Consider the following 27,231-nt stretch of genomic DNA (forward strand, 5'->3'; position numbering starts at 1 on the left):
CAATTGCACTCTGTACGGTTTTTGCTGTGCTGATCAGTTAAGCTCGCTCAGCCTCTAATAGCTGTTGCAAGAATCATGGCTGCAGGGGGAACATGTTATCCTCAAACCATCAGGGCTGGTGCGCAACCCTCGAAAACAGCAGAGCATTCATAATCAGCTGTTTGGGATACGCGGGTCTGGAAGCAAAAAGCCTATCGACTCTTTACGCCGCTTCTAGCATAAAACCTCTCCCCCCCCAGCCTTCTGAAACGTAGTGCCCATGAGATGCTTTAGGCTGCAACTCTTAGCAACCTGAGCTGGCATATTTATCAGCACTTTAGAACAGCATTTGAAATTCGACAAGCACGTTTTGCACCTGGCTAGTGGGTGCCAGCATGGCGCCTGACGTCTCCACCATCTGGAGATGTGTGCCTGGAGATCCTTGGACCTTGCCAGTTTTCACACACTTAGTAGTAGTAGTAACAACAACAACAACAACAACATTTATAGCCCGTCTATCTGGCTGGGTTTCCCCAGCCACTCTGGGCAGCTTCCAACCAAATATTAAAAACAATACAGCATCAAACATTAAAAACTTCCCTAAACAGGGCCGCCTTCAGTTGTCTTCTAAAATACAGTAGTTGTTTATTGCCTTGACATCTGCCGGGAAGGTGTTCCACAGGGCAGACGTCACTACCGAGAAGGCCCTCTGCCTGGTTCCCTGTAACCTCACTTCTCACAGTGAGGGAACCGTCAGAAGGCCCTCGGCACTGGACCTCAGTGTCCGGGCTGGATGATGGGGGTGGAGACGCTCCTTCAGGTATACAGGACCGAGGCTGTTTAGGGCTTTAAAAGTCAGCACCAACACTTTGAATTGTGCTCGGAAACATACTGGGAGCCAATGAAGATCTTTCAGGACCGGTGTTATATGGTCTCGGTGGCCACTCCCAGTCACCAGTCTAGCTGCCGCATTCTGGATTAATTGCAGTTTCTGAGTCACCTTCAAAGGTAGCCCCACGTAGAGCGCATTGCAATAGTCCAGCGGGAGATAACTAGTGATACATCCTGTAGATTTCTATCCATAATATTTTATCTGCACAACCAGAATTAATTTCAGGAACCCAAAAGTTTTGAGCCATCTGGCCCCAAAATGTCAACTGGGCATTCCATTTCGGTGGCTGCAATCCTGGTTTAAGGTGCCCTATGTGGCCTGGCTTACAGATACGAGTTACTAACACAGCCTTGGAAGCTGTGAACCTCTAGTGTTATATAGGAAGCTGCCTATTGTGTGCCCAGAGTGGTATATTGAAAGGATGAAGCGAATTCTACAAGGATAGGTCAAATGGCCATTATAGCCAATGGTGCCAAACACAGAGATGGGGAATGTGTGACCTTCCAGATATTGCTGGACCACAGCTCTCATTATCCTTCAGCATTAGCCATGCTGGCTGGAGCTGATGGGAGCTGGATCCCAACATCTGGAAGGCTATATTGTACTGTTTTATTTATTGCAATTATATCCCAACTTTTCTCCATGGCTCTCATTTAATCCCCACAACAACCCTGCGAGGTAGGTTAGGCCGGGAAGCAGCAAATGGCCCAAGGTCACCCAGTGAGCTTCGTGACAGAGTGGGGATTTGAACCCTGATCATAGTTCGACATGCTATCCACTACCCATCCCCAGCTATAAGGAACCTCTGTGTTCAGAACTTAGGGACCTGCCTGATACTGAGTCACACCAGGTGAAGGTTGAAGGATGGACACTGAGACTTTCTCTGACGCTCTTGTATGTTATCCTTGACCCACAGATGGAACAGAGCCCAAATCCCTTTATGCATAAGGGGCCAAGCAATAGAACAGTGGATAGTATACCTCCGCAGGAAGGGACGGACAGCAGGGGACAGCAATTGCTTTCAAGGCCTGCTTTGTTGCCTTGGCAGAGATTTGACGGGCTGAACACACAGCCTTGCTGCCAATTCCTCTCCCCGAACACACTTGTCAGAAGGCTGCCAACTCGGCAATGATGTCCACAAACAAGATTGGAAGAAAGCAAGTGACTGGATGCTTATACTGCAAATCGGCAAAATGCTTTATTGATTTGCATCCTCACTGCACATAAGAATTTGACTCGTCCTCGTGAAAAAAACACCCCTGAATAAATAAAAGTTGGCACCGGTGTATCAAGACCTCAAATAGGGATGGTGTGAGCAATCAAGGATGAATTTAGCCTTATTTCAAGCCCCAGGCTGAAAAGGAAACCCTCCCACCCAGTCCTGCACTGCTAAACACAATGCTATCCACTCTCAAGAAACACAAAGAATCCTTCTGGCAAGAGGAAAGGCTAATGTGAACCCATAACAGAGTATTTAGCCGTCCTAAACAAAAACTCATTTTTTACTCATTTTTTTTTTTACGGCTCCCTTTTGGAAATTTGCCCTTGGAGATCCTAAAATGAGCAACAGAGCACAGCCCAGATCCGCGGCAAGCACATTTGCTTTTGTTTCTTAGGGTCGAGTTCCCAAGGCAGCCTGTGAACCAGCCCTGGCAGGATCAGGGGTCTCCTGCAGACAAATCAGGTATGGTCTTCTAGTTGTTACTTGGCTGCAACATGACTGCTGGTGATCCTGGCAGGGGATGATGGGAATTCAACCACATCTAAAGGGTCACAAGCACCCCCAACCCCAGAATAAGATGGAACGCATACAGGCACCAAAAGGGAGCTTCCTTTTCTGCTATCGATGCCGCTGCTCATTTTTTCCACCCTGCCTGCCTTCTCCCAAAAACTGATTCTGCCCCAAGCAACCCAGTGAAAAGCGATGTAGGACAACTGCCTAAAAGCAGCACACCATGGACTAGTTACTTAAAAGGCGGCAAAAAAAAAAAGGGAAGGAAGTCTAGACTTGCATGCTTCTGGCTGCCCTCCACGCAAGAAAGGGCTGTAGCTCGGAGGCAGGTCACATACTTTGCATGCAAAAGGTCCCAGGTTCAATCCTCAGCATCAGCTGGGAAAGGCCTCTAGAGAGCTGCTGCCAGTCAGTGCAGACAATACTGAGTCTGACGCAGCAGAAGGCAGCTTCCAATGCTCCGTAGCAGGTATTTCCAACCACTTTCACGTCCTTGCTTCATTTCAATTGCATACAATTTATTTGGGGGAACTGGGCTCTGAAGCAAAGGCGAAAGAGGCAACAATTTTTTTAAAGGACAGATATAAAATGGAGGTCTCAAAGAGAGTGTTTGTAGCAAGAGAGATTGATGTACAGCTGGATGCAGAATCCGATGCACACTTATTTGCTGGCAATGATGGGAGCCAGGCAGGCAGGCAGGCAAATGAAGTGTCAGAAAGGCCAGCTGCCTGAACCACAACCCCCCAACTCCAGGGTTCAGATCAGGAGATTCTAACACGGACCCCATTGCTGTGGCATGACTGCCATCTGGCTGTAGCAAACTGGAAATGACACATGGCAGGCTCAGGCTGAATAAGGAAGGAGTGCAAAAAACCGGACCCCCGCAGGTGTCAAAAGGAGGGCTTTGAGGATCCATGCAATTGCTGCGTCGGAAGAACGGGCAAGGGTTAAAAGAGGCGGTTGATCAGGCCTGCTTCAATCGGAATTCACAACATAGGCTGGACTGGGACAGCCAACAGCGCTGGGGGAGAAAAGCAGACACCACACAGCAGGTATTGAGATAAAAAGTGTTTTGCAAGCAACTTCACCACCACCATCAGGTCATAAAAACAGTACAGCACTCTCTAAAGATTGGCACTGCACATTCCATCTGGTTCCAAGAATTACTATCCCTTGAGATTACATCGGGGGGCTTGCTGATGCGTGTTCTCTCTCTCTCTCTCTCTCTCTCACACACACACACACACACACGTGTCCATACAGGGCTCATGCCATCTCCATCAGCCGCCACGCAAGAATCATCGCAGCTGCGACAGCAAAGAAAGCAGCTTGTAGGACAGCCACCAGCAATTTCCACAGCGCTGCTCACAGATCCTCCCTCCCTCCCAGAGTCCAATTGTTCCTTTGATTCACCCTCCACAGGAAACATAAAGAAAACATTGGGTTTGTTCATTGCTGGGATATACAAATGGCTACCGCCCCCCCCCCCCCGCCTCCCATCAAGCTTTGGAGCAATCGAGTGCGATTCCCCTTAACCACACTTTCAATAAAAGCAACTGGAAGTTCAGGACACCCAAGGACCTCAGAAAACTCCTATTTCCCTGCATGCCTAACTGCGATCAGCTTCGTTCACGGGGTCGGCTGTTTTAGAGGCACTGCGGTCGGATCTGTCCTCCATTCAGCACCTCTCAGATGTGCAGGCAGCCGCTGCGTCTCCCCGAGGCTACCCTGCTTGTGCCACTCAATGCAATATATATATATATAATTTTTAAAAAGATACATCGTGTGTGCTCTTCTGCAGGATATACAAGAATGGAATGGACTTGAGACCACAGGCATACATTCTTCTTTTAAGTAGTCTTTGGAAATGAGAAAGCTAAACTAACGCCGTGGGCGGGCTCACGAGAGAGAGAGAGAGAGGCTTGAGGGCAGCAGGAGCAACATGGGCAGCAAAACGGGCAGCATCCAAAGGATCAAGGAGGGAGGTGGACCTTCTGCCGGTTCAGACCCAGGAAGAGCAACCACAAGTCTCTTGCAAGAGCTGATTGTCTTTAACACAGCGCAGGGCCAGAGTCACGCAGCCGACCGCCGCCGGATGACGAAGGCTCCGCGCTGGAGCTGTCCAAGGTAGATCCGCATTTTTGTGCTGTCGCTGGTTTTCCTCACCCAGATCTGCAAGGTTTTGTTTGGGGGGGGGGGGACAAAAGAAAAATCAACTTTTTGTGTTCTCATCAGGGTTGGATTATACAGTACGCGCTTCCGTGAAAATTTATCAAGGTGGTAAAAAACACAAGCGGTTGGGATAAAAATCAGCAAAGCATCCGTTAGAAAACATCAATGAAACGCCAGTAAATAATAGAGGCCTGTCTATGTAATACAGTTTGCAGAAGGTTAGGGCTGGCAGAGACCCTTGTCTGAAACCCTAGGGAGCTGCTGCCAGTCAGTGTAGACAACACTAAGCTGCACAAACCAATTTTCTAGCTAGGTGCAAGGCAGCTTCCTATGCTCCCAAAATTCCCTTTTTCCTGTTGGAGGTGTCGGGGATGGAACCTGGGGCCATCCTGCACCCAAAACAGGTGCACTACAGCCTCTCCCAAACGGTCTTTCAGCAATTCTTTCATTTCCTGCTGAAATACAAAAGACAAAATGCACCTTTCCCCTAAGCTGACTTGAGAAATACGTCACGCCTACTTAAAGTGGCCGGCGCCAGAAGAACCTTTCTCCCCAAGTTTGGGCACGTCTCCAGCGACAGGGCGAGTTGGGACTTAATTTCAATTATGCGGGCACCTAACCGCATTAAGATGCTTATTGTTAATGTTAATAAGAGCGAAATTGCTAAATTTGATTTAAGGTTATGTTCTAATGCATCTCTCGGTACGACGTTGCACGCTCATTTGAATAATCACCCACTGAACATAATGACATCTTTGTGACTAGTTTCATTATTAATTGAAAGAGACACTTTGAATAGCAGCCATAACTCAAGAGCCTGAGCGAGCCGTACAAAATGTTTTCCTTTTAATTGCCCACTTGTTTGAGTTCCCATGTTTTTGCTCGAGGCAGGGTTTTATGCAGCTTCGTGGAGTTGGAAGGGACCACCAGGGTCATCTAGCACAACCCCATGCAATGCAAGAATCTTCTTGCCCAATGTGAGGCTTGAACCCACGGTGCCGGGATCAAGAATCTCACGCTCTAAGTGAGCTACCCCACATGTATGGAGAAAGGCAGATAAAAATGTAAGAGGAGATTTGACAGAATTGCTGTCTCTTTTCCCTTTACCTGTGCAAATAGCAACCTTGCCAATAAGGTGCTGAGGTAATAATAATAATAATAATAATAATAATAATAATAATAATAATAATAATAATAATAATTTATTATTTATACCCTGCCCATCTGGCTGGGTTTCCCCAGCCACTCTGGGCAGCTTCCAACCGAATATTAAAAACAGTACAGCATCAAACATTAAAAACTTCCCTAAACAGGGCTGCCTTCAGCTGTCTTCTGAAAGTAGAATAGTTACTTATTGCCTTGACATCTGCTGGGAGGGCGTTCCACAGGGTGGGTGCCACTACCGAGAAGGCCCTCTGTCTGGTTCCCTGTAACCTCACTTCTCGCAATGAGGGAACCGCCAGAAGGCCCTCAGTGCTGGATCTCAAGTGTCCGGGCTGAATGGTGGGGGTGGAGACGCTCCTTCAGGTATACAGGACCGAGGCCGTTTAGGGCTTTAAAGGTCAGCACCAACACTTTGAATTGTGCTCGGAAACGTACTGGGAGCCAGTATAGATCTCTCAGGACCAGTGTTATGTGGTCCAGGCGGCCACTCCCAGTCACTAGTCTAGCTGCCGCATTGTGGATTAATTGCAGTTTCCAGGTCACCTTCAAAGGTAGAGCGCATTGCAGTAGTCCAAGCGGGAGATAACCAGAGCATGCACCACTCTGGCGAGACAGTCTGCGGGCAGGTAGGGTCTCAGCCTGTGTACCAGATGGAGCTGGTAGACAGCCGCCCTGGACACATAATTAACCTGTGCCTCCATGGACAGCTGTGAGTCCAAAATGACTCCCAGGCTGCGCACCTGGTCCTTCAGGGGCACAGTTACCCCATTCAAGACCAGGGAATCCTCCACACCTGCCCGCCTCCTGTCCCCCAAAAACAGTACTTCTGTCTTGTCAGGATTCAACTTCAATCCACATAGTACACAGACCCAGAGTTGGAAAAGACCACCTGCCATGCAGAAATCTCTCGCCCAATGTGGGGCTCAAATACACATCTCTGAGATTAAGAGTCTCATGCTCTAACAATTGAGATAAACAGATGAAGATTATTTTGCTCCCTCGGCCCCTTTTGTGAAATATGGGATGAGCCAGGAAGTGTGGCCACTGGTCTTTGGTTAAGAACACAGGGGGAAGTTTATACAGTCGGACCACTGGTCCATTTAGCTCCGGACCATCTGGACTGGCTGGCAGTGGTTCTCTCCAAGGTTTCAGGCAGAGATCCTCCTTTCGCTAGCCGTACCTGGGGATGCTGGAGATTGAAAATGGGCTCTTCTGCATGCAAATCAGAGGCTCTACCACTGAGCCAAGGCCTTTCCTCTAAAAAAAGAGAGTAAGCGTCTAGTCCTCACAGTTCTCATTAAAGGGCTGGATTATATAGGAACATGGGAGGCTGTAAAATGTCAATCCGAATATCTAGCTCAGCACTGTCCCATTTAGAGAGCACCACAGCCATAAAATGGTGATTCCCAATAACTGGCTATGTCAACTCCTACCTGGAGTCAACGGCAAACCAAGCCAAGGAGAATAAAATCCAACCTCCGGAACAAAAACACAAGCAACCAACTGGGTAGAGGGGAAAGCAGAAACAGTCCGAGCAACTACAACTCAAATCTTATGCTGCCCTGCCCTCCATTGAAGGAAGGTACAGAGTAGAAATCTAGTAAGTAATAAAATAACTCAGCAGAGGGGCAGTGGAGGTATAAATGACTGCTAGACTTTTGAAAAGCTGGGATCAAGTTCATCAACTTTGTTGAATAATTAAACTCAATAGTTTAATTATTCAACTAATTGTGCAATTAATTGTTGCATGGGGTTGTGCTAGATGACTAATTGTGCAATTAATTGTTACTTGTTTGAATTTTATTGCGTTATTCTCTTCCGTAGTGGGTTATGCCAACCACTATTCTGACTATTGCTTTTTTTATAGGATAGAAGGCACTGGGGTGAGTTTGTGAAACCAAGGGAGGGGGCGGCCTGAAAAAAATCCCCGGGTCTAGACCAAGGTTTCCCAAACTTGGGTTTTCAGCCGTTTCTGGACTACAACTCCCATCATTCCTAGTTGCAGGACCAGTGGTCAGGGATGATGGGAACTGTAGTCCAACAATAGCTGGAGGCCCAAGTTTGGGAAACCCTGGTCTAGACTCTAGACCATGGGCAGGCAAACTAAGGCCCGGGGGCCGGATCCAGCCCAATAGCCTTCTAAATCCGGCCCATGGACGGTCCAGGAATCAGCGTGTTTTTACATGAGTAGAATGTGTCCTTTTATTTAAAATGCATCTCTGGGTTATTTGTGGGGCCTGCCTAGTGTTTTTGCATGAGTAGAATGTGTGCTTTTATTTAAAATGCATCTCTGGGTTATTTGTGGGGCATAGGAATTCGTTCATTTTTTTAAAAAAATCCAAAATATAGTCCCGCCCCCCACAAGGTCTGCAGGACAGTGGACTGGCCCTCTGCTGAATTCATGTAGGTCTTCCTCAGCAGTTCTAGAAAATCATCAAACAATGTCAGCGTCGAGGAGGATGGGAACTGGAGTCCAACTCAAGGTCTCCCTGACTCACTTTAACCGAAGATGAGGCAATTAGTTTCCTGAAGATAGGATCAGATGGTGTGCGCAAGCCAAGAATGAGCTACATTGATCTACGAAAGCAAAAGAGTTGTGGTGTGAGGAAGGGATTTAAATGGTGGGATTCGGGAAGGTTTGGAACAGCCTCCAAGAGGCCTTGCAGGTGATGCCTGGTCGCCATTGGCCTCTACACCAGGGCCTTTTCAACGGTGGCTCCATGTTTGTAAAATCCCCTTGCTGGTGAAGTGCATCTGCCTCTGCCATTGACTTTCAGCAGAAATGGTGAAAACATTGCTATTTACACCCAAACATTTGATGGCTGAAGGATATTGCTACCGGCAACCCTGAAATCACTGGGTTTTTAAAGTGTTTTCAGAATGTTTTAAAATTGTTTTATTGATGTGTCTGCCACGCTGGGCTCTTTCGGCAAGAAGTGTGGGACATAACTTCAATCTATCAGTTGTCAGCTCTTGGCACATAAACTGGGATGGAGAACTAGATAAAGAGCTTCACTTAGTTACGGAAGAGTAATTGTGTTTAAAATATATATATATATGGAAGAGTTAACAAAAATGGTCAGATGAAGAGTTTCGGCTTAATAAAGGCATCTCACTTCCAATTCCTGAAGCTCTGCCACCAGCTGCCATGCAATTGACTAGACAGAAGATTCAGTATTTTGCTCCAAAAGTTGCATTCATCCTGCCACTGGAAAAAAGTCAGGTGGCTACATAAACAAGCACACTCAGCTTGTGTGCATACCATATATTTAAAGCACAGTGCCGCCACCCGGTAAATAATTCTGGGAACTGTAGTTTACCCCACGGAGCTGCAATTCCGAGCACCTGTAACAAACTAGTTTCCAGAATTCTTGGGGGGGGGGTGTACACAGCCAGAGGCAAGGAAATTAATAATATTGTTTCATGGTCCACAGCCCCATTGACTGCCAACCCCTTAGGCTTCAAACCTGGCAACTGCCTGCAAAACTTACTGAAGACCTGAGCTTACCTCATTGGCTCCCACGGAACTGATCACACAGCTAATTTTGGTGTTCTCTTTCGACTCCAGATAAATAGCCTGGCTTTTGTGATACCTGCAAGTAAAGGTTAAGAGCTATGAGTCTACCTGACACTCTAGATACAGCCCAAGAACCCAACTTACAAAAATCAATTGGTGTCCTCTGTCCCCCACTCCCCGCAAATACCCTGTTTCTCATATTTTAAGGCATCCCCATAAAATAAGCCATAGCAGGATTTTTAAGCATTCAAGGAATATAAGCCATACCCCGAAAATAAGACATAGTGATAGGAGCAGCAGCAATGCCAGCCGCGGCAGGAGGAGGAGGAAAAAAATAAGACATCCCTTGAAAATAAGCCATAGTGTGTTTTTTTGAGGAAAAAATAAATATAAGACGTGTCTTATAATATGAGAAACACGGTATGAGCCATTTGCCTCCCCAAAAAGGAACATTTTAATCCAGGGGCAGTTGATGTGGTGCCTTGCAAATATCGCTGGACACTAAACTCCCATCACCCCCAGCCAGCAACGTCAACGATCAGGGATTATGGGCCACCAGATTGGCTGCCCCCGTCATCACACACCCACTCATTTCGCTCTGACCTTAACAGCTATTATTTATGCCTTAACACTAGCCTTTGACACCCTTGGGAACTTGGGGGTGAAGGGCGAGTAATAAATAAAATTAATACTAATAATATTTGTAATCAAGTGTTCTGGGTGCAAGCTTGCTTCATTCAGAGGCACAACTAGCAACTCCGGAGAAGGGCAGAACGTGTGCAACAGGGTGAAGATGTCGCTCCAGCTTTTTATGACTGCCGAGCGCAAAGCTGGCCGTCACCCAAAAAGCTTTTGATAGTGCCGTGTGGTGCAAATGCAATAATGCCCTTCGTCTGCAAACTATATTTTGCAAATCATGAGCAAAGCAGCTGACTCGTTCCCCTCTCCAAACTGTGGTTTAGCATTCAAGAATTCTTCGATGTATAAACACAACCAACAGCAATATGCAGACTACACCGACCACTTTCTCCTGCTTCAAATTTATTATGCCTTCTGCTTTTTAATCTTTAATGACAGCCAGTGTGCTCTTCACTGCAGGGAATATTGATGAAATGTAATCGTTAGCAAAGGGACTTATAAGTGCAGGCTAGATGCGGGGACAGAATGGGAAATGGGAGAATGGGAAATTTGGGGTTAACAGACCAATATCTTATATATATATATATATATATATATATATATATATATGCGCAAGAAAAAGTACAGGAGTTGAATATAGGACCCAAACTGGAGCTCAACAGAGCCTCATATCTAAAAGGGGAAATGGTGGGTTGCCAGGAACCAAAATCCATATGTTTATTGCATGCTGTGGGAAGAACAATCTTTATTAAATTTCTCAGTGATCCAAACACTGCAGCCTCTAGGCCACAAACAATAAAACAGTAAATAACAAACCAACAGGCAACTAATAATCAACAAAGAAATCAGTCAAACAGTTAATTTGAATCTGCCGCCCCCACACTCCACCATCAATTCATATAGGGAGCAAAATAATAAAAATACATTAAGTAGCTTAAAAGCTCTCTTAAAAGCTTCTTTAAAGGCCTGGGGGGGATAGGATCTGCTTTGCTGGGTGCTGAAATGCAATTAACACAGGTGCCAGGAGAGCTTCCCGAGGGGAGCATTCTACAAAGCGGGAAGGGGGCGGAAACCAATGAAAAGACCCTCTCTGCATAGTTTACACCATCTGTGCTGAATCCATCACAGTTCTATTTAATGTCGTGTCCGAGGGCAAAATGAGGTGAGGTGCCAGTCACAGGATTAACAATGTGAATCGGTATTTTAAAAGTAATGTAAGATCTCCCACAATCTGGACCAGGCCTACAGTGTGCCGTGTGTGTGTGTGTGTGTGTGTGTGTGAGAGAGAGAGAGAGAGAGAGAGAATTGAAGTCCCCCTACAACTATCCCAATAGGATCCTTGCACCTGCAACCTGCTTTTTTAAAGGTAGGTAGCCATGTTGGTCTGACGTAGTCAAAACAAAAAATAAAAAAAAATCCTTCCAGTAGAACCTTAGAGACCACCTTGTCATAGGTATGAGCTTTTGTGCGCATGCACACTGCTTCAGATATATGAAGAAGTGTGCATGCACACGAAAGCTCATACCTATGAAAAACTTAGTTGGTCTCTAAGGTGCTACTGGAAGGAATCTTCTTCTTTTTTAAAGCCACTGATGCAATTGCTAATTGTGCAAAATGAAGACTTACCTCATTTAGCCCCAGATTCTGGTGTTATGAAAAGGTGTGGGCGGAGAGAAAATACACCACTCAAATCTACACACCATCTATGCGCACATCATTTGATGGACATCTTTTACATTCTATTTCTTCTCCAATCGTGTCACAATAGCGCACAATTTCCATCAGCCACGTTACCACAGAGCAAACAGAACATTCTTGCTATAAATTGGTGAAAAGGCAGGCCTGAGTTCCTGCACACAGTCTGCATTTCAGCCACCTTTTTAATTACAAAGAGTCTGCTGGATCAAGCCAATGGCCCATCCAGTTCTCCATCCTGTTCTCACAGTGGCTGACCATCAGAAGCCAGTAGGAAACACTCATGCAGGACGCGAGCCCTCTGCCCTCCTGCATTTTCCAGCAGCTGATATTCAGAATCATTTCTGCCTCCAACCACGGAGGCAGAGCATAGCCACCATGGCAAGTAGCCACCGAAAGCTTTCTCCTCCATGAAGTTGCCTAATCCTCTTCTAAAGCAATGTAGGTTGGAGGCTTTAAAAGAAGGTTAGGCAAATCTGTGGAGGGCAAAGGCTATATGCTCTGCTTTCGCACCTTTGCAAGGAAGAAACCTGCCAAACACGAATAAAAAGGTCACAGGGAAGCCTATGCCTAGCTTTAAACAGTTAATCTTTTGCCATCAGGAGGAAGGGAGGAAGAAAGGATAGGAAGAAAGAAGGACAGAAGGAATATAGAAAAGAGGGAGCATTCAATTCTCAAGCTCTGACGTTTCATTCCATTTTGAGACATGACAGTTTGGAGATTTTAATATGCACTCAAAATGTTGTCCTCCCACACCAGCAAGTTATTTTTAAAATATTAACTACTCTGCTGAGGCATCATTACAATCAATAACCAAAAAAGAAATCTTACAGCAAAGGGTGGGGGAGTGCAGTGTTGATCTTGAGGAATAGGAATGCTAGGAAAGGGGAAGGAAAAGGGCCAACAGTGACACTCTGAAGGAAAACAGCAAGGTGAAATCGAGACACACATATATACCATCCTGGGGGCATGGAAAGCCAGTGCGCTGTGGCAGAAAGTATTTGACTCAACATTTCGATGCCCTGTTCAGCCATGATGCTCAGGCATTTTCCTTAGCCATAAGCCCACCTTGCAGGGAGGCTGGTGAGCACATAAACATGCCAGACATGCACTCCCCCACCACCACTGAGCTTCCTGGAGGACAATGCTGTTTTCCCCTGATAGGTAGGAAGCTGCCTTCCACTCAGGCAGACCACTGCTCCATCTAGATCTTCCAGGATTTCAGACAGGCTGCCCCTCCCAGCCCTGACTGGAGATGCCGAGGACTGAACCAGGGACCTTCTGCATGCCAAGCAAATGCTCTTCCCCTGAGCTACGGCCCTTCCCTTGTACGGGCCCATTCACCGCCCAGTTTAAATAAGGCGTGCGGGTTGAGTCTTCTTTCTGCAGGCAATCTCACGGAAAACTTTCCTCGAGCGAGATCAAGGCTGGCTTCTAGCATAGAGCAGGCAAAGGGCCTATTCAGTTTAAAGAGCCGCGTCACGAATGGGAGAAAGTACGGAATGCGACTGGGATGACTGAAACCCCCCTTCAACGCTAATTAGCTGACGAGTTCAGACAACCGCCATATGGCAAGTACGCTAATGCTGAAGGTTTTAACTAAATTTCACTGCAAAGGATTAGGCAGAGAGGGATCCAGCTAAACGAAATGACTTTCGGCTGTGCAAAGGTACTCCCCTCCTCCTCCTCCTTGCGCACCTGCCTGGGCTTCTCTAAATCCTGTTTAGAGTTCCCTCAACCTTCCAGAGCAAATTGAGCCAGTGTGGCGTAGTGCTTAGGGGAGCTTTTAATGTTTAATAGATTATTGTATTTTAATGTCTGTTGGAAGCCGCCCAGAGTGGCTGGGGAAACCCAACCAGATGGGTGGGGCATAAATAATAAATTATTATTATTATTAGCAGTGTGTGGGGCTGGGAGACCAGGGTTCAAAGCCCCACTCAGCCATGAAGCTCATTGTGTGATCTTGGGCCAGTCACTTTCTCACACTTTGCCCTGCCTTCGCAGCGGTTTTGTGAGGATAAAATGAGGAGATCCATGAATACCACCTTGAGTTCCTTGGAGGAGGGGAGCTATAAATGCAATAAACAAATAAATTTTGGGAGGGCACGGGGAGAGGAGGGGGGCAGAAGTTCCATTGTAGCCATGGAACTCCTTGCACTAGTGGATCTGTTCAGCTAGACACAGCCCTCCTTCCACCCACCTGCCCCCAAATTACTGTTTTGAGCACCTTCAGTTATGATGTCACTTCTTTTCTTAAAGGTCTTAAATCTGACAGCAGAAACCCTCCCCAACTTGCACTGTCAGAAAAATTAACAGCTGTGAGTCAAATAAATAGAGCAAAAGTTATGTTTCTTTCTGTTTGGCACCTGCTTGTTATATATTTAACAACTGGTGGAGAGGGGATTCAGCCTCCTGAGAAAGAGAAAACCTTCTGGTATGATTCATTACCTAAGCATTTGTGGCCACAACCTTCACAAAATGTGTCCTCCATCTACATATTCCTCCCCCTCCCCGCCATGCTACTGACATCTTTCTGGATTTGGCAATAGATGGCCTTCTCAGAATATATTATTTCTCTAGCTCTGCGATTTCAAGATGCACAGCTTCACTATTAAGATTAGTTTTATTTATTTTTCTGTATTATTCCTTTGTAGTTTCTTTCCTTATGTTTTACTTGTTCTTGTTGCGTATTTTGAGTCTTGTATAGGAATATTTGTTTGCTGTAATGAAAAATTCTCAATAAACAAACCCAGCGCTATCCTCTTTCAATAGGACTTTTTTGAGCAAACTGGTTAGCTAAAATCTAAAGCACTGCTTCAGATGCACCCAAATTGGGGGAGGGGGGTTGATACTTCCCCTCGCCTTCCAACACCAGACTTCCTTGGCACCCACAAAGCACTTCAGAACATCCCTGCAGTTTTAAAAAATTGGCTTTCTGTGTGGCTCAGAGGGATGCTGTCCCAGAAATAGCCCCAAAGCTCCCTAGAGTCTTATATGGAAATAGTGATGGGGGTCATTTGAGGCCAGAGAGAATTCAATTCTTAGGCCATGACTAAGAATCAAGGGGGATGCGGATGGCGCTGTGGTCTAAACCACTGAGCCTAGGGCTTGCCGATCAGAAGGTCGGCGGTTTGAATCCCTGTGACAGGGTGAGCTCCCGTTGTTTGGTCCCAGCTCCTGCCAACCTAGCAGTTCGAAAGCATGTCAAAGTGCAAGTAGATAAATAGGTACTGCTCCAGCTGGAAGGTAGAAGGCATTTCCGTGCGTTGCTCTGGTTTTGCCAGAAGCGGCTTATTCATGCTGGCCACATGACCTGGAAAAACTGTCTGCGGACAAACATCAGCTTCCTCGGCCAGTAAAGCAAGATGAGCGCTGCAACCCCAGAGTCGTTCGCGAGTCGCGACTGGACTTAACTGTCAGGGGTCCTTTAACTTTACCTTTTTTAAGAATCAAGGGGTCATACGGCTTGGTGTGAAAAACATTGCAATTTACAGGAGCGGGACATTATCAGAAACCAGATCCTCTTCCTCCATTCTTGGAGGTGCATTTAATTCAGCAGACTACGCTTTTCAGAGAAGAGATCCAATTAGGAAAAAACAGGATCTATGGAGATTGCAAGGGACTCACCAGGCCAACATACTACAATGAGTCAAGGGAGTGGGGGGTGGGGAAGGGTTACAAAGCCAAGCTAGGGGTATGTATCCAGGTTAGGGGTATGTATCCAGTCAGTAATATGTTCCCAAAGCCACCCTATGTCTATTGTTGGATTAGCTCAATGAAATATTTGGGAGGAGCTGCTGCTATATTTGGGAACCCTGCTATATTCTGCAGACCAATCTGAATCCTATATAATAATATGCAAGTGTCTCTGCGTCCAGTCCCTGTGTCCGTGGGATTGCGCCACTGTGCATGTGCCCCACGGACAGCCGTTGGGACTTGGAGCGCAGACACACTTCGGAGAGGGGAGCTTGGTGCCCGCTTGGCCCGGCAGGGAGACGAGCCAGGCTGAGGCGGCAAGATGGGCACGAGGACCGCCCGTTCCCCTTCGCCAGGCGCTGTTGCTGCTGCTTCTTTGTAGGCCCTGATGGGAGAGGCGGGCCCGGCCTCCTCAGGGCGCGGCTCGGCGGCTCATCCGCGCGAGGAGCGACGCCGGCGGGAGAGAGAATGAGGTGGGCAGGCCGCTGCGGTGCTCGAGCCGGGCTGAGGTAGGAGGTCCGGGAAGGGAATTTGTGGAGGAGGAAAGAAAGCGAGGCCTTCTCCTAACTCCCACCCCATCAGGTCAGTTCTATCCGTTGGGACTTGGAGCGTAGACCTGCCGCTTCATCAGCTCTGCGCATGTCCCCGAGGTTGCTAGAGGAACAGGTCTGCTCTAGCACCCGTTATTTTAACGGGCTTCATGATACTAGTTCTTACTTACATAAAAGGGTGGTCTCTAAAAGGCGCAGTACTGCTAAAAACAAGCAAACCATTTCTCCCCCAGCAAAATAATTCCTGATCACATTCTGCCACCTTGTGGCAAAAAAGCTTCTGAGAATGAGAATTTTAAAAATGTAGCGTTCCAGAACTTCTGTTGTGTTAGTGGATTGGTGATAATGTGATGACTTCAGATGCTGCAGGGCCAGGGATGATGGGACCTGGAGTCTTAATAACTCTACAGTAACTTGGGAGCTGGGCTTTCTATGTGGCTGCCCACTCCCTGCATTTTGCAGAAGCAACGGAAGGTATTTCCCCAGCTGGATAAATGGGCCTTTTACTAGGAAGTCTACTCAGTTTTATGCTTGCTTTTGCTGTTTCCAAGCTATCTTATATGTAAATCTTCTTGAGAAGATTCTTTAAAGACAATTAATGAATAAATGATAACAGCAACATTTGGAGGTCAGCATGTTAGCAACCCAAAAGACGACCAATGCCCCCCTTTTTTACTTTGTTGACAGCTTCCTGGGAGGGTGGAATCGAGGTGGCTGCCATCACTGGGGCAAGAGCAGATTTGGCAATGTAAATCTCCTTGATTTACAGGATCTGAGTGCAAGAGCGATTCTCCCCTCCGGCAATTTCCAGCAACTGGTATTCAGACACATTACTACCTCCAAAAGTGGAAGAACATAACCATCAGGGTTAGAAGCTGCTGATTGCTCTGCTACGAGGATATGGCTACCATGTGCTCTACCCACTGAGCTGCCTATAAGAACACAGGAATAGCCTGGTTACTGGAACTGGCTGGTGGACTACCTAGACCAGCATCCTATTCTCACAGTGGCCAACCAGATGCCTATGAGAAACACACAAGCAGGACTCAAGCAGAAGAAAACTCTCTTCTCCTTTGGTTTCCAGCAACTCGTATTCAGAAGCATTGGTGCATGTGGCCCTCGGGAGGCTGTCCAGATTTGAACGTGGCCCTTGGGCTGCAGAAAGGTTCCCTACCTTTGCTGCAAAGGGATGAGCAGGCAAGCCCAGGGCTACCTTTCATGGCCTGACTAAAGGCACATAAGACTGCAATGCACTCCAGTTACTGATTGCGTAATGCAAGGAATCAGATCTACCCTACACCTTCTGGTTATTGAGCACTGTGACAATAAAAAAACAGAAAAAGAAAACAATCCCGCTTGTTGGAAGCAGCTGAGAGGGAAATGGGGAGTAAGATGAGAGATGCAGAACATAAAAAGAGGAGTGCAGCACCCCCTGGTAGAAGTTTAAAGCCTTTACATCTCTTAGGGCAGGCATCCCCAAACTTCGGCCCTCCAGATGTTTTGGGCTACAATTCCCTGACCATTGGTCCTGCTAGCTAGGAGTTGTAAACCAAAACATCTGGAGGGCCGCAGTTTGGGGATGCCTGTCTTAGGGCTAGGCCAACAATTATCCGTGACCTCTTCAGCCTGTGAATAAAGTAGCACAGTTGTTCATCCTGCCTTAATTATACAGTGGTGCCTCGCTAGACGAATTTAATTCGTTCCACGGGTCTTTTCTTATAACGAAAAAATTCGTCTAGCGAGTCCCATAGGAATGCATTGAAATTTTTTTGCATTGTTTTTTGCCCATAGGAACGCATTAATTGAATTTCAATGCATTCCTATGGGAAACCGCAATTCGCTAGACGAATTTTCATTCGTCTAGCGAGGCAACCTCCGCTCGAAAAATCCTTTCGTTAAGCAGGGCATTCGTTAAGCGAGGCACCACTGTAGTTTGTTTTAATATTGTGGAAGCGAACCCTTGTAGAACTTAGCAGGAGGAGGATGGGAAGAAAACTAGAATTAGGCAGCTCCGCCCTATTATTGACTCTGGCGCCACCTACTGTTGGTCTCCCTGCTTTCCAGCCTACCAGTCAACACTGCACGAGTATGAACCAATAACTGAGCTTAATTCCATATTAGCAGAGTCAAAATTTTCTCAAGTTAGAACTCTCTTTTGGGGGGGGCACCACAAAACTGTTGGAAGAATTCCACTCCTCTTCCGTCCAAATTTCACCACGTGCAAATAGGATAGAGAATTTCTGAGAGGCCATTTTCCACTTTGCCCTGAAAGAAACCTAGGCAGTTGACTTACACCAGGCATAGGCAAACTCGGCCCTCAGGATGTTTTAGGACAGGACCAGTGGTCAGGGGTGATGGGAGTTGTAGTCCCAAAGCATCTGGAGGGCTGAGTTTGCCTATGCCTGACTTACACCAAGTCAAGCCAGTGGACAGGAGACTCTCCCATCCTACTTGGAGATGTTGGAGACTGGACCTAGGACCTTTTGAAGCCACACCAGATGTTCTGACCACTGTGATACAACCCTTACAACATTGTACGTAGAAGAGATAAGCCTCCTGGATGTTCCTCCATGACATTGCTCCTTTTTTTGCCCTTTCTATCCTTTGATCTCTAATGCCGCTGCAGCTCAGAAGGCCATGACATCAGAACACGCCCCGCCTCCCCGCACCAAGCCTTACCATCTCTTATCGTAGTACAGTTTGCCATCTTCTATTCTTGCCTCAAACCGCTGTGCTGGGGATTCGGCAGGCGTGGCCGGCAGGTGTTCTGGTGACGAAGGAGACGCTGGAATAGAAGAGTGAACTCTATACACAGTCTAACCCCTAAGCAGCAGCTTACGATTCAGGCAATACTGAGAGATTGCTGGGACCTTAAGCCGACAGTGGGAGGTAAAAATATCAAGCTTTGTGAGCAGAGCACACAGGCAGAGATCCGGTTCGATTTGTGCAGGTCTACATTGCAGAGAGTCAAACCACTGGGCAATCTAGCTCAGCCTTTGTTAACCCGGCGCCCTCCAGATGTTTTTGGACTACAACTCCCATCAACCCCAGCAAGAACAGCTGTGCTAGCTGCAGCTCACGGGAGTTAACATTTGAAGAGAACTAGGTTGGCTGAGTCCTGTATTGGTGTTCCTCCAGTTGTTGGTGGACTTTAGCTTCCATCAACCCTGAACACTAACTGGGGCTGTGAGCTGTGACTCCAACAACATCTGGCTGCCCATGCGCTGGATTATAAACTTAAATAAGTAGCTGCTCCCCAGGGTTCTCAGAACCCTACAAATGCAAAGCAAGTGGGTTGCCTCCATGGATTCTAGGGATCCAGCATGGCACAAGGAGGGAGGGGCAGGGAGCCCGGGGCCCGCCAGGTATTCGCTGGATGGCCCATTATCTTTCACCATCAGGCTATGTTGGCTGAAGTCAATGGGGGTCGCAGTCCAAAATGTCTGCAAGGCACAGTTAGGAATGGCTACACCAGGCATCCCCAAACTGTGGCCCTCCAGATGTTTTGGGCTACAACTCCCATGATCCCTAGCTAACAGGACCAGTGGTCAGGGATTATGGGAATTGTAGTCCAAAACATCTGGAGGGCCGAAGTTTGGGGGTGCCTAGGCTACACTGAACTATGGCTCCTTCCCAGTTTTGAGTTTCTGTTTTTTCCCTCTGCATAGCTGGGAATTATCGGGGGCCGGTTACGACTGGGAGATGCGAGCGTTCCAGCCAAAACAGCAAAGGAAGCTTTTTGATAGCAACTCATCCAAGCATTCTGCTACTTCTTGGCTTTTCAAAGGTCATTAGCTATACTCAAATCTGGACCCATTAAAATTATTACCCTATATACTCTAGCATAAAGCAGTCTACGGTAACAATGCAGAGGGCTACTTTAGTTTAGGTCAGGTTATTTGATCATCCAGCCCAGTTTTGCCTTCCCTGACCAGCAAAAGCTCTTCTGGGTCTCAAGCAGAAGTACTTCCACCATCCCTTACTGCTCGCCATCCTTTTAGCCAGAGATGCCGCAGGTTGAACTTGGGACCTTCTGCCCGAAAGGCAGGGGCTCCACCATTGAGTTACACACCTTCCTATCTCCTAAGCCATATTTTGAATACACTAGGAAACCTTATTGGGGTAGGGCTGCCACTTACCTGGCCGTTTAGGTGATTTAAGCTATAAAAAGGAAAAACAAGAAAGATGTTTTAGTGACTCCCTACAAGAACATAAACCGGAAGAGAAATAACTGACCTAACAGAACATTTCATGAAGGCCAACATGTCTTCTGAATGGGGATCTTTATTCCCAGCTGGCGAGTTCCAAAGATCTCAGAAGCCCACTCCGCAGTAAGCCAGAATAGGCTTTTAGTGTGGCTGCGTCCACTCTGTGGACAAGCAGCCATTCTCTGCACTTTCCAAAAACAGATAAAGACAGGTTTCCCCAGCTGGCTAAATGACACTTTACCATGGTTTTGCATGGTTTTGGTTCAGCTTTAAACGTATTTGTTGTCCTTTTGTGATAAACAGCTTTTAGTTATCCTTATTGTACACTTATTGTACACTGACTTAAGATGGTGATTTTCAAGGAAACTTAAAAATCAAATAATAATAATAAATCAATCTGAATTGGACTGAAACGATGCTATGTATATACAGGCAACTCCCTATTTATGCGGGGGTTACGTGTTGAGGCACCACACATTTAAAAGAAATTGCGTATATTGGGAACACCATTGAAAAAGCAAACACGACAGTCATTGCCTCCAAACCTTCTTGCTCAAACTCAAACTCCCCTTAGGCTTCAAAATTTGGTGCAAGGGCTCCTGGGATTGCACTTGCAAAGGCTATTGGGATTGCTAGACGCTGTTTTCATGCCATTTTTGCATTCTTTGAGGGACGTTTTTGCCCCTTCTCATGCCACTTCCAGGTTCATGGAGATGCCTGTGTGCATTGAATGTGTGTAAATGGGGAGCTGCCTGTAGTACATACACAGACTCACTTTTTTAAAATAATGTTTTTAGATACACAACTCTTTTACGTTCGTAACTTTCACAGATTTTTGTATTGGGTTGTAAATCACTTCAGAATGCCTCATGGGAAGCAATTCATATATTAAATTACTATTCATCTATTCCAATTGACTTGTGTTCTTTCATTTTGGGCTGCAAATCTTTGGATACATTTATTTATTAAAGGGATTTTTAGGCTGCCCTCTCACAAAATATCAGCAGTTTTCACTAACATACTGGTAGAACATTTTTTAAAAGGAATGTAATACAGAATTAATATCAGTATACAGTGGTAGCTCGCAAGACGAATGCCCTGCAAGACTAATTTTTCGCAAGACGAATGCGTCTTGCGATCTGATGGTTACTCGCAAGACGAATTCATTTTGCGAAAAATTCGTCTTGTGAATTGCGGTTTCCCATAGGAATGCATTGAAATTTAATCAATGCGTTCCTATGGGCAAAAAAAGAAATTTCAATGCATTCCTATGGGAAATCGCGATTTGCAAGACGAATTTTTTGCAAAACGAATTGACTCGTGGAATGAATTAAATTCCTCTTGCGAGGCACCACTGTATTATTAATATTCTAATATTAATTCATTAGTGCATTTAGAGGGTGGAGAGGGGCATGTGAGCTTGCGTAGAAACTAGCCTACTGTACTGTACTGATCCAAAAATTACATTCATTGGTCTGCCCACTTTTGCCTCTGACCACCCCCACCAATGCCACTACCTCCCACCCCCAAAGGCTGCCCAGAAAGGAATGCGGCCCTGAGAGCCAGTGTGGTGCAGTGGTTAAGTGTCAGGCTAGGACCTGGGAGAACAGGGTTCAAATCCCCACTCGGCCATGAAGCTCATGGGGTGACATTAGGCCAATCACTCTTTCTCAGCCTAACCTCCCTCCCAGGGTTTTTGTTGGGATTAAATGAAGAGGGGGAGAACCATGTAAGCCATCTTGAGTGCCATGCAGAAAAAGGAGGGGCTTGTCTGAATGAATAAAAGTTAACCACACCCAGGTACGCTAAGCACTTACCTTATTGAGAATCCTCAGATCCTCCATTATCTGTTCGTCTGTTAGCAGGTAATTTAGCTGAGGTAATCCAAATTAAGGAGGAAGTAACTTTGGAACCATGTACAAAAATGTGGCTTGCATCTCCTGGGCAGAACTTAGCCCAGGAGCGACGCCCCTCTTTGTAGCTACTTCTGGGTCTCTCCTTCGTTGGGGCATATCATAGACGTGCCACAGAAGGTTCACTTGCCATGGCAGGCAAATTATTAAGCAGGCAAAGACTGACTCCGGCTGCTAGCACTATACGGAACGGTTCACAGGGGCAGAACCCCAGGAAAGCCCCATCGTCTTGAAGCAGGCAGGACTGAGCCAAGGGGGAGTGGAGGGGACTTGACCCAGTGAACAGAACCAAGCAAAGCCCCTGCTCTGAAGCAAAAGGGAGGAGCAACGGTGCCCCGGGATAACCTCCACTACTAAAGGAGGTTAGTTGCCACCTAGATGCTTTCATGGAAACCCCATCAGGAGAACCTGATCACAAGAGTGCTCTCCCCTCCTATGGCTTCCAGCAACTGGCATTCAGAAGTTTGCTGCCTCCAATTGTCGAGGCAGAGCATAGCAGCCACTGATACCTGATCTACCTTCTGCCCACCCATTTGGAGAGGAACATAGGAAGCTGTCTTACAGTGGGCCAAGCTAATGTCCTCTGAGCCTAGTGTTGCCCACTCTGACTGGCAGCAGCTCTCCATAATTTCAGGCAGAGCATCTTTCCCCCATCACCTTCTACTTAATGCTCATTAACTAGATGTGTCAGAGGCTAAACTTAGGATCTCCTGCATGAAGAGCTATGGTGCAATGGCCAGGCGCATTGGGCCTCGCTGATTGTCGGCTAATATGCTGTGCAGCCTCACATCGCAGGGGAAGATTTGCCAACCGATAAGCTCTCTTTTCAAGTAAAGCTTGTGCACCCACAGCAAAAGCTGGACCATGGGCTGTGGCGGATCAGGTAGCTGGTCAAAGGATATCAGGGGCCGGCTTCCGCCTTTTGTCAGGGATGGGAACGGGGTCGTTTGGCCGCCTCCGCAATTTTCTTGTCATGATGGGCTTCACTTCCATGGAGTCTGAAGGAAGGACAGTTTTTTGGTAAGGTCCACAGATTGATTTTTAAAAAACGGAGTAAGAAAAAAAGAACTGTGCTTTTCTGCATTAATCTTTTCTTTGGGGGGGGGGGTGTTCCCCTTTCTTTCATGCAAAGACTCAGCCTGTGACTCAGCCCCTAATTTGAGAAATATACAAGTGTATCCTTAATTTTACTCAATAAATAGTATTGGGAAATGTCTACAAACTGTATGCATGGTGCAAACGCGCAATCGGGATTCGGCGGTGAAAGCTGCAATTAGTAAAATTCCACTGAAATGAGCAGCATTTGCTTTTTAGTAAGCAGGCTTAGGGACACAGGTCACTGATTTCTAATCAGAGTCTTCTAGCTCATTAAAACATCTTCTCTTCACTGGCAGCAGCTTTTGTAAGAACACCAGAAGCTACCTTATACAAAGTCAGACCGTTGGCCCATCTAGCTCATGACCAGCCATGGCCATCCAGGGTTTGAGACAGGGAGTTGTTTCCCAGCCCTACCTGGAGATGCCGGGGATTGAACCTGGAGACTTCTGCATGCAAAGAACATGCTCTACCACTGAGCCACAGTCCCTATCCTAAAGGTACTTTTTTTGCAGACAGTGCTTGCATGTGTTTAGAGAGGCATTTCCCCCTCTCTCACCTAATTCATCCAATAATGCACTTTCCTCTAGGTCTCGGGCAGAAGTGGGTTTACAATGCCAACAGCTACCTGATCCTTTTTTAACTGAAGATACCAGGGATTGAACCTGGACACTTCTGGTTACAAAGCATTTGCTCCATTGCTGAGATATCGATTGACCGATTCATTTATAAGATTTCTTACCCGCCCTTCACCATAAGCTCCCTGGGCAGATTATGACAATATAATTGTACGGTTACAGTGGACCCTTGGGTTACGTTACCTTCGGGCAACGTAACTTTCAGGCTGCGAACGCGGCCAACTGTTCCACTGCGCGCACATGCGCAGAAGCACTCTATCATGACACATGCCTGCGCAGAAGCGATGCCTCTAGATGTGGACTTTCCGGGGTACGTATGGACCCCCAGAACGAATTAAGTTCGTATCCAGAGGGTCCACTGTATATGCCCTCTTCCCCAAAGAGAGATACTGGCTTTATTTTATTATTTTGTATTTACCTCCTGTTAGCTCCATAGTTAGCTTCTCGCTCTCTATCATTTTCTTCTTCTCTTCCAACTCGGCAATCAAGTTTTCCTTGAGCTCGATTTTTTTATCTTCAAATTCCTTCACGGCCGCTTTCTTCTCCTTAATGTAATTCCGTTCCACCTGCTCTGTCTGAGCCAAGCCCAAAAGAAATCAGGGAGTCATCTACAGGGCAGAACCACACCAGGCACGCATCGGTGTTGATAGGGGAACCACTGTGCTCGGGGTCACTGGACTGAGAAGCTGCGGAGTCGGAGGTTACACCTGACAAATGGCACAGGGCTTTCCCAAACTGTGCAATGAAACTGCTCATGTGTCTTGTCACCAAACAGAAAGCAGGTATGAGGACTTAAGAAGAGCCCTCTGCTGGATAAGGCCAAAGGTCCATCTATCCAAGCATCTGTGAAGTTGGATACATGCCCCCTGCCTCCTACAGGAACCTGTGGCTCTCTTAATTGTTAAGTATCAGGCAGCCTCACTTGAGCGGCATTTTCTCCCTTTCCACAAGTATATGGTGTCTGTCTATTTTAAAACACAATTTACAAGTGTGCTGCAAAACCAATGGCACAACCTAATAAAGGATGGAAATAACTATTCTCAAATGACTTGGGATTCGTGCACCCTCAATACTGAGCTTCTCCTCACGGCAAGAAAAAGGTCGACCCCAATTTGCAGAATAGTTTGAACATTCTGCAGCAAAGGAAAGGAAGTTCTACTCAAAATGACTGAAAAAGGGAACAGAATACATTAATGAAACCCGAGACCAACAGAAATGGAAACACACACACACACATATATATACACACACTTACTTCCAGCTGGAGAAAAAGCTCTGAAAGAAAGAGAAAATAAGTTACTTTTTTTTTTGCTGAACTAAGCACATTTAACTCAAGAGTGGTTAAGCCTAGAATGAAAATTTTGATGACGGCAAGCTATAGGCCGTTAAGACAGGCTGAAAAACCAGCCCTTGCGAGTATTTCTGCTTGCACCAGATTAATCTTCATCAGTAGCTGCACTGACAAAGTAACTAGACATTTTGTGCAACGTATACCAAACAATTCCTATCTTAGACAGCCAACAGTTAAGTTTGCAACCCTATAGCTGGGAAGAAATCTCATTGAACTGAAGGAAATATACTTCCAGGTAGACACAAGGAATTGTGCTGAAACACCTAATACAACTGCAGAAAAGCAACACTGGTTGCTGTACCTTCTCCTTAGCTGGAACATACCGTAAGCCTGCCCCAGAATAAGTCTATAAAAGCCAGTCTGATTGGGGAAAAAAAATCAATAGAAATTATTTACATGTATGTCTAAGATCAGAATCAACCCAAGAAGGAGCACTGTAAAGACCAACAAATGAATTATGGCACAAAGTTCTGTAGACTATAGCCCATTTCATCAGATACATCTGTAGGTCCATTTAAACTTGAACACCTCATTTAGGGGGTTTCAACACCTTCCAGAACAGGTTGAGCGGCATTTGCACAGGGAAATAAACGGCCCGAAGAAGTGCACTCTAGTCCACTGAAATCCTATGCCATAATAAATAAAAGGTGCTACAAGAGGTTGCTTTCACTGCAATAGACAAACACAACTAACCCTCTAGAAAGTTTTTAGAATGAGACTGCAATACACAAGTAAGATCACCCAAAAGCACTGAGTGGGTTTCATGCATGATTATCATGTACTTGTCTAGGCCTAGATCAGAAATCCTCAAGCAAGTCACCAGAAATGCAGTTTGCTCACCCGCATTGCGTATCCTTTCCTTGTATTGCTGATCCAGCTTTTTCATCCTTTTCTGATATTCTTGCAAAGTACCTATTAAAACATACAAAATTAACACACTGAAATCAATAGATTAAAATATAGAATGACAGAGCTGGATGGAACCTCAAAGGCCAACCCCTCCCGCTGCAACAAAATGGGACAGCGCCATAACACTGTTGAAAAGGACTCCACACTGTTTTTTCTCACTATCAAACTATCAGTGCCTGATCTGATCTAGGGCCCAGGATTTGTGACAGAGGTCATTGCTTCTGTTATTTCACAGAAGTGTCTGCACACAGCTTGAATCACGCAGCTTATATCGCAAAGCAGAAGAGATTTTTATTCGTATACCTCCAAGTTTCATTTTTTAAAAAAAGACCATTCCCTTCACCAATTTTACCACCACCTATTCTGAGCAGTCCTACTTCAATCTGAAGTTTAAAAATTACAGATCAAGCTTAAATAAATTTTCTTCCCACAAGTAATAAGCCACTGCCGAAGAAGCAACATAATACTGTTCAAAAGAAATAAAAAGAGTATTATTTCAGAAGAAATAAAAAGAGTATGGGCTACTTTCTAGTCCTTAAAAGAGAGAAGCAGGCACAAAATCAACATCACTGGTTCATCTCCCCAACCCCAGTGTCCTTTTCAGTAAAATTATACTGGTGCTAAGTACACATGAGAAGTGGACACATCCAGTTTAGGAAAAGCCACTGCCCCATTCAGCTCTGTGCTTAGTAGAAATAAAAGTCAACTGACTGTCCCAAATTAAGGTAAAGTGATATATTTAAAAGGTCTGGGTATGTGTAATACCCATTTGTGGAATGCTCTCCCCAGGGATGCTTGCCTGACACCTTCATTACATATCTTTAGGTGCCAGGTGAAATTGTCTCTCTTCAACCAGGTGTTCAGCTGATTAACAATCAAAGGCTTTTAAAAATATGTTTGTGAGAGAAGGGGTTATTGGCTTGGTCTTCTTTATGTTTTATTATGTATTTTGTATTGTCATTTTGTATTTTTTGTTGTTGTGAACTGCCCTGGAATCTTCACATGAAAGACAGTATACAAATTTAATAAATAAGATTAATAAGATTAATAATATGCTATTAAGGCAAAACTCAATTAATA

The 27,231-nt window shown here is 45.9% G+C and overlaps 1 protein-coding gene across 2 annotated transcripts in view; it reads right to left on the minus strand.

Annotated features, from left to right (window-relative positions):
- Nucleotides 1-3,658: 3,658 nt before the first annotated feature.
- The window catches only part of SUDS3 (SDS3 homolog, SIN3A corepressor complex component), a 29,706-nt gene continuing 6,133 nt past the window's right edge, over nt 3,659-27,231 (minus strand). Inside the window, exons 4-12 of one of the 2 annotated variants that reach the window (XM_035098491.2) lie at nt 26,083-26,154; nt 25,147-25,166; nt 24,310-24,466; nt 23,061-23,156; nt 22,063-22,124; nt 20,177-20,198; nt 18,717-18,804; nt 9,448-9,532; nt 3,659-4,775 (exon numbers count right to left, since the gene is read on the minus strand). In XM_035098491.2, coding sequence (XP_034954382.2) covers nt 4,677-4,775; nt 9,448-9,532; nt 18,717-18,804; nt 20,177-20,198; nt 22,063-22,124; nt 23,061-23,156; nt 24,310-24,466; nt 25,147-25,166; nt 26,083-26,154 — 701 coding nt within the window. In that variant the 3' untranslated portion in view covers nt 3,659-4,676. Of the gene's footprint in view, nt 4,776-9,447; nt 9,533-18,716; nt 18,823-20,176; nt 20,199-22,062; nt 22,125-23,060; nt 23,157-24,309; nt 24,467-25,146; nt 25,167-26,082; nt 26,155-27,231 lie in introns of both variants that reach the window. The other variant, XM_035098489.2, reaches the window with a different exon arrangement.

The sequence above is a fragment of the Zootoca vivipara genome, chromosome 17 (genome assembly GCF_963506605.1).
Source record: "Zootoca vivipara chromosome 17, rZooViv1.1, whole genome shotgun sequence".
NCBI lineage: Eukaryota > Metazoa > Chordata > Lepidosauria > Squamata > Lacertidae > Zootoca > Zootoca vivipara.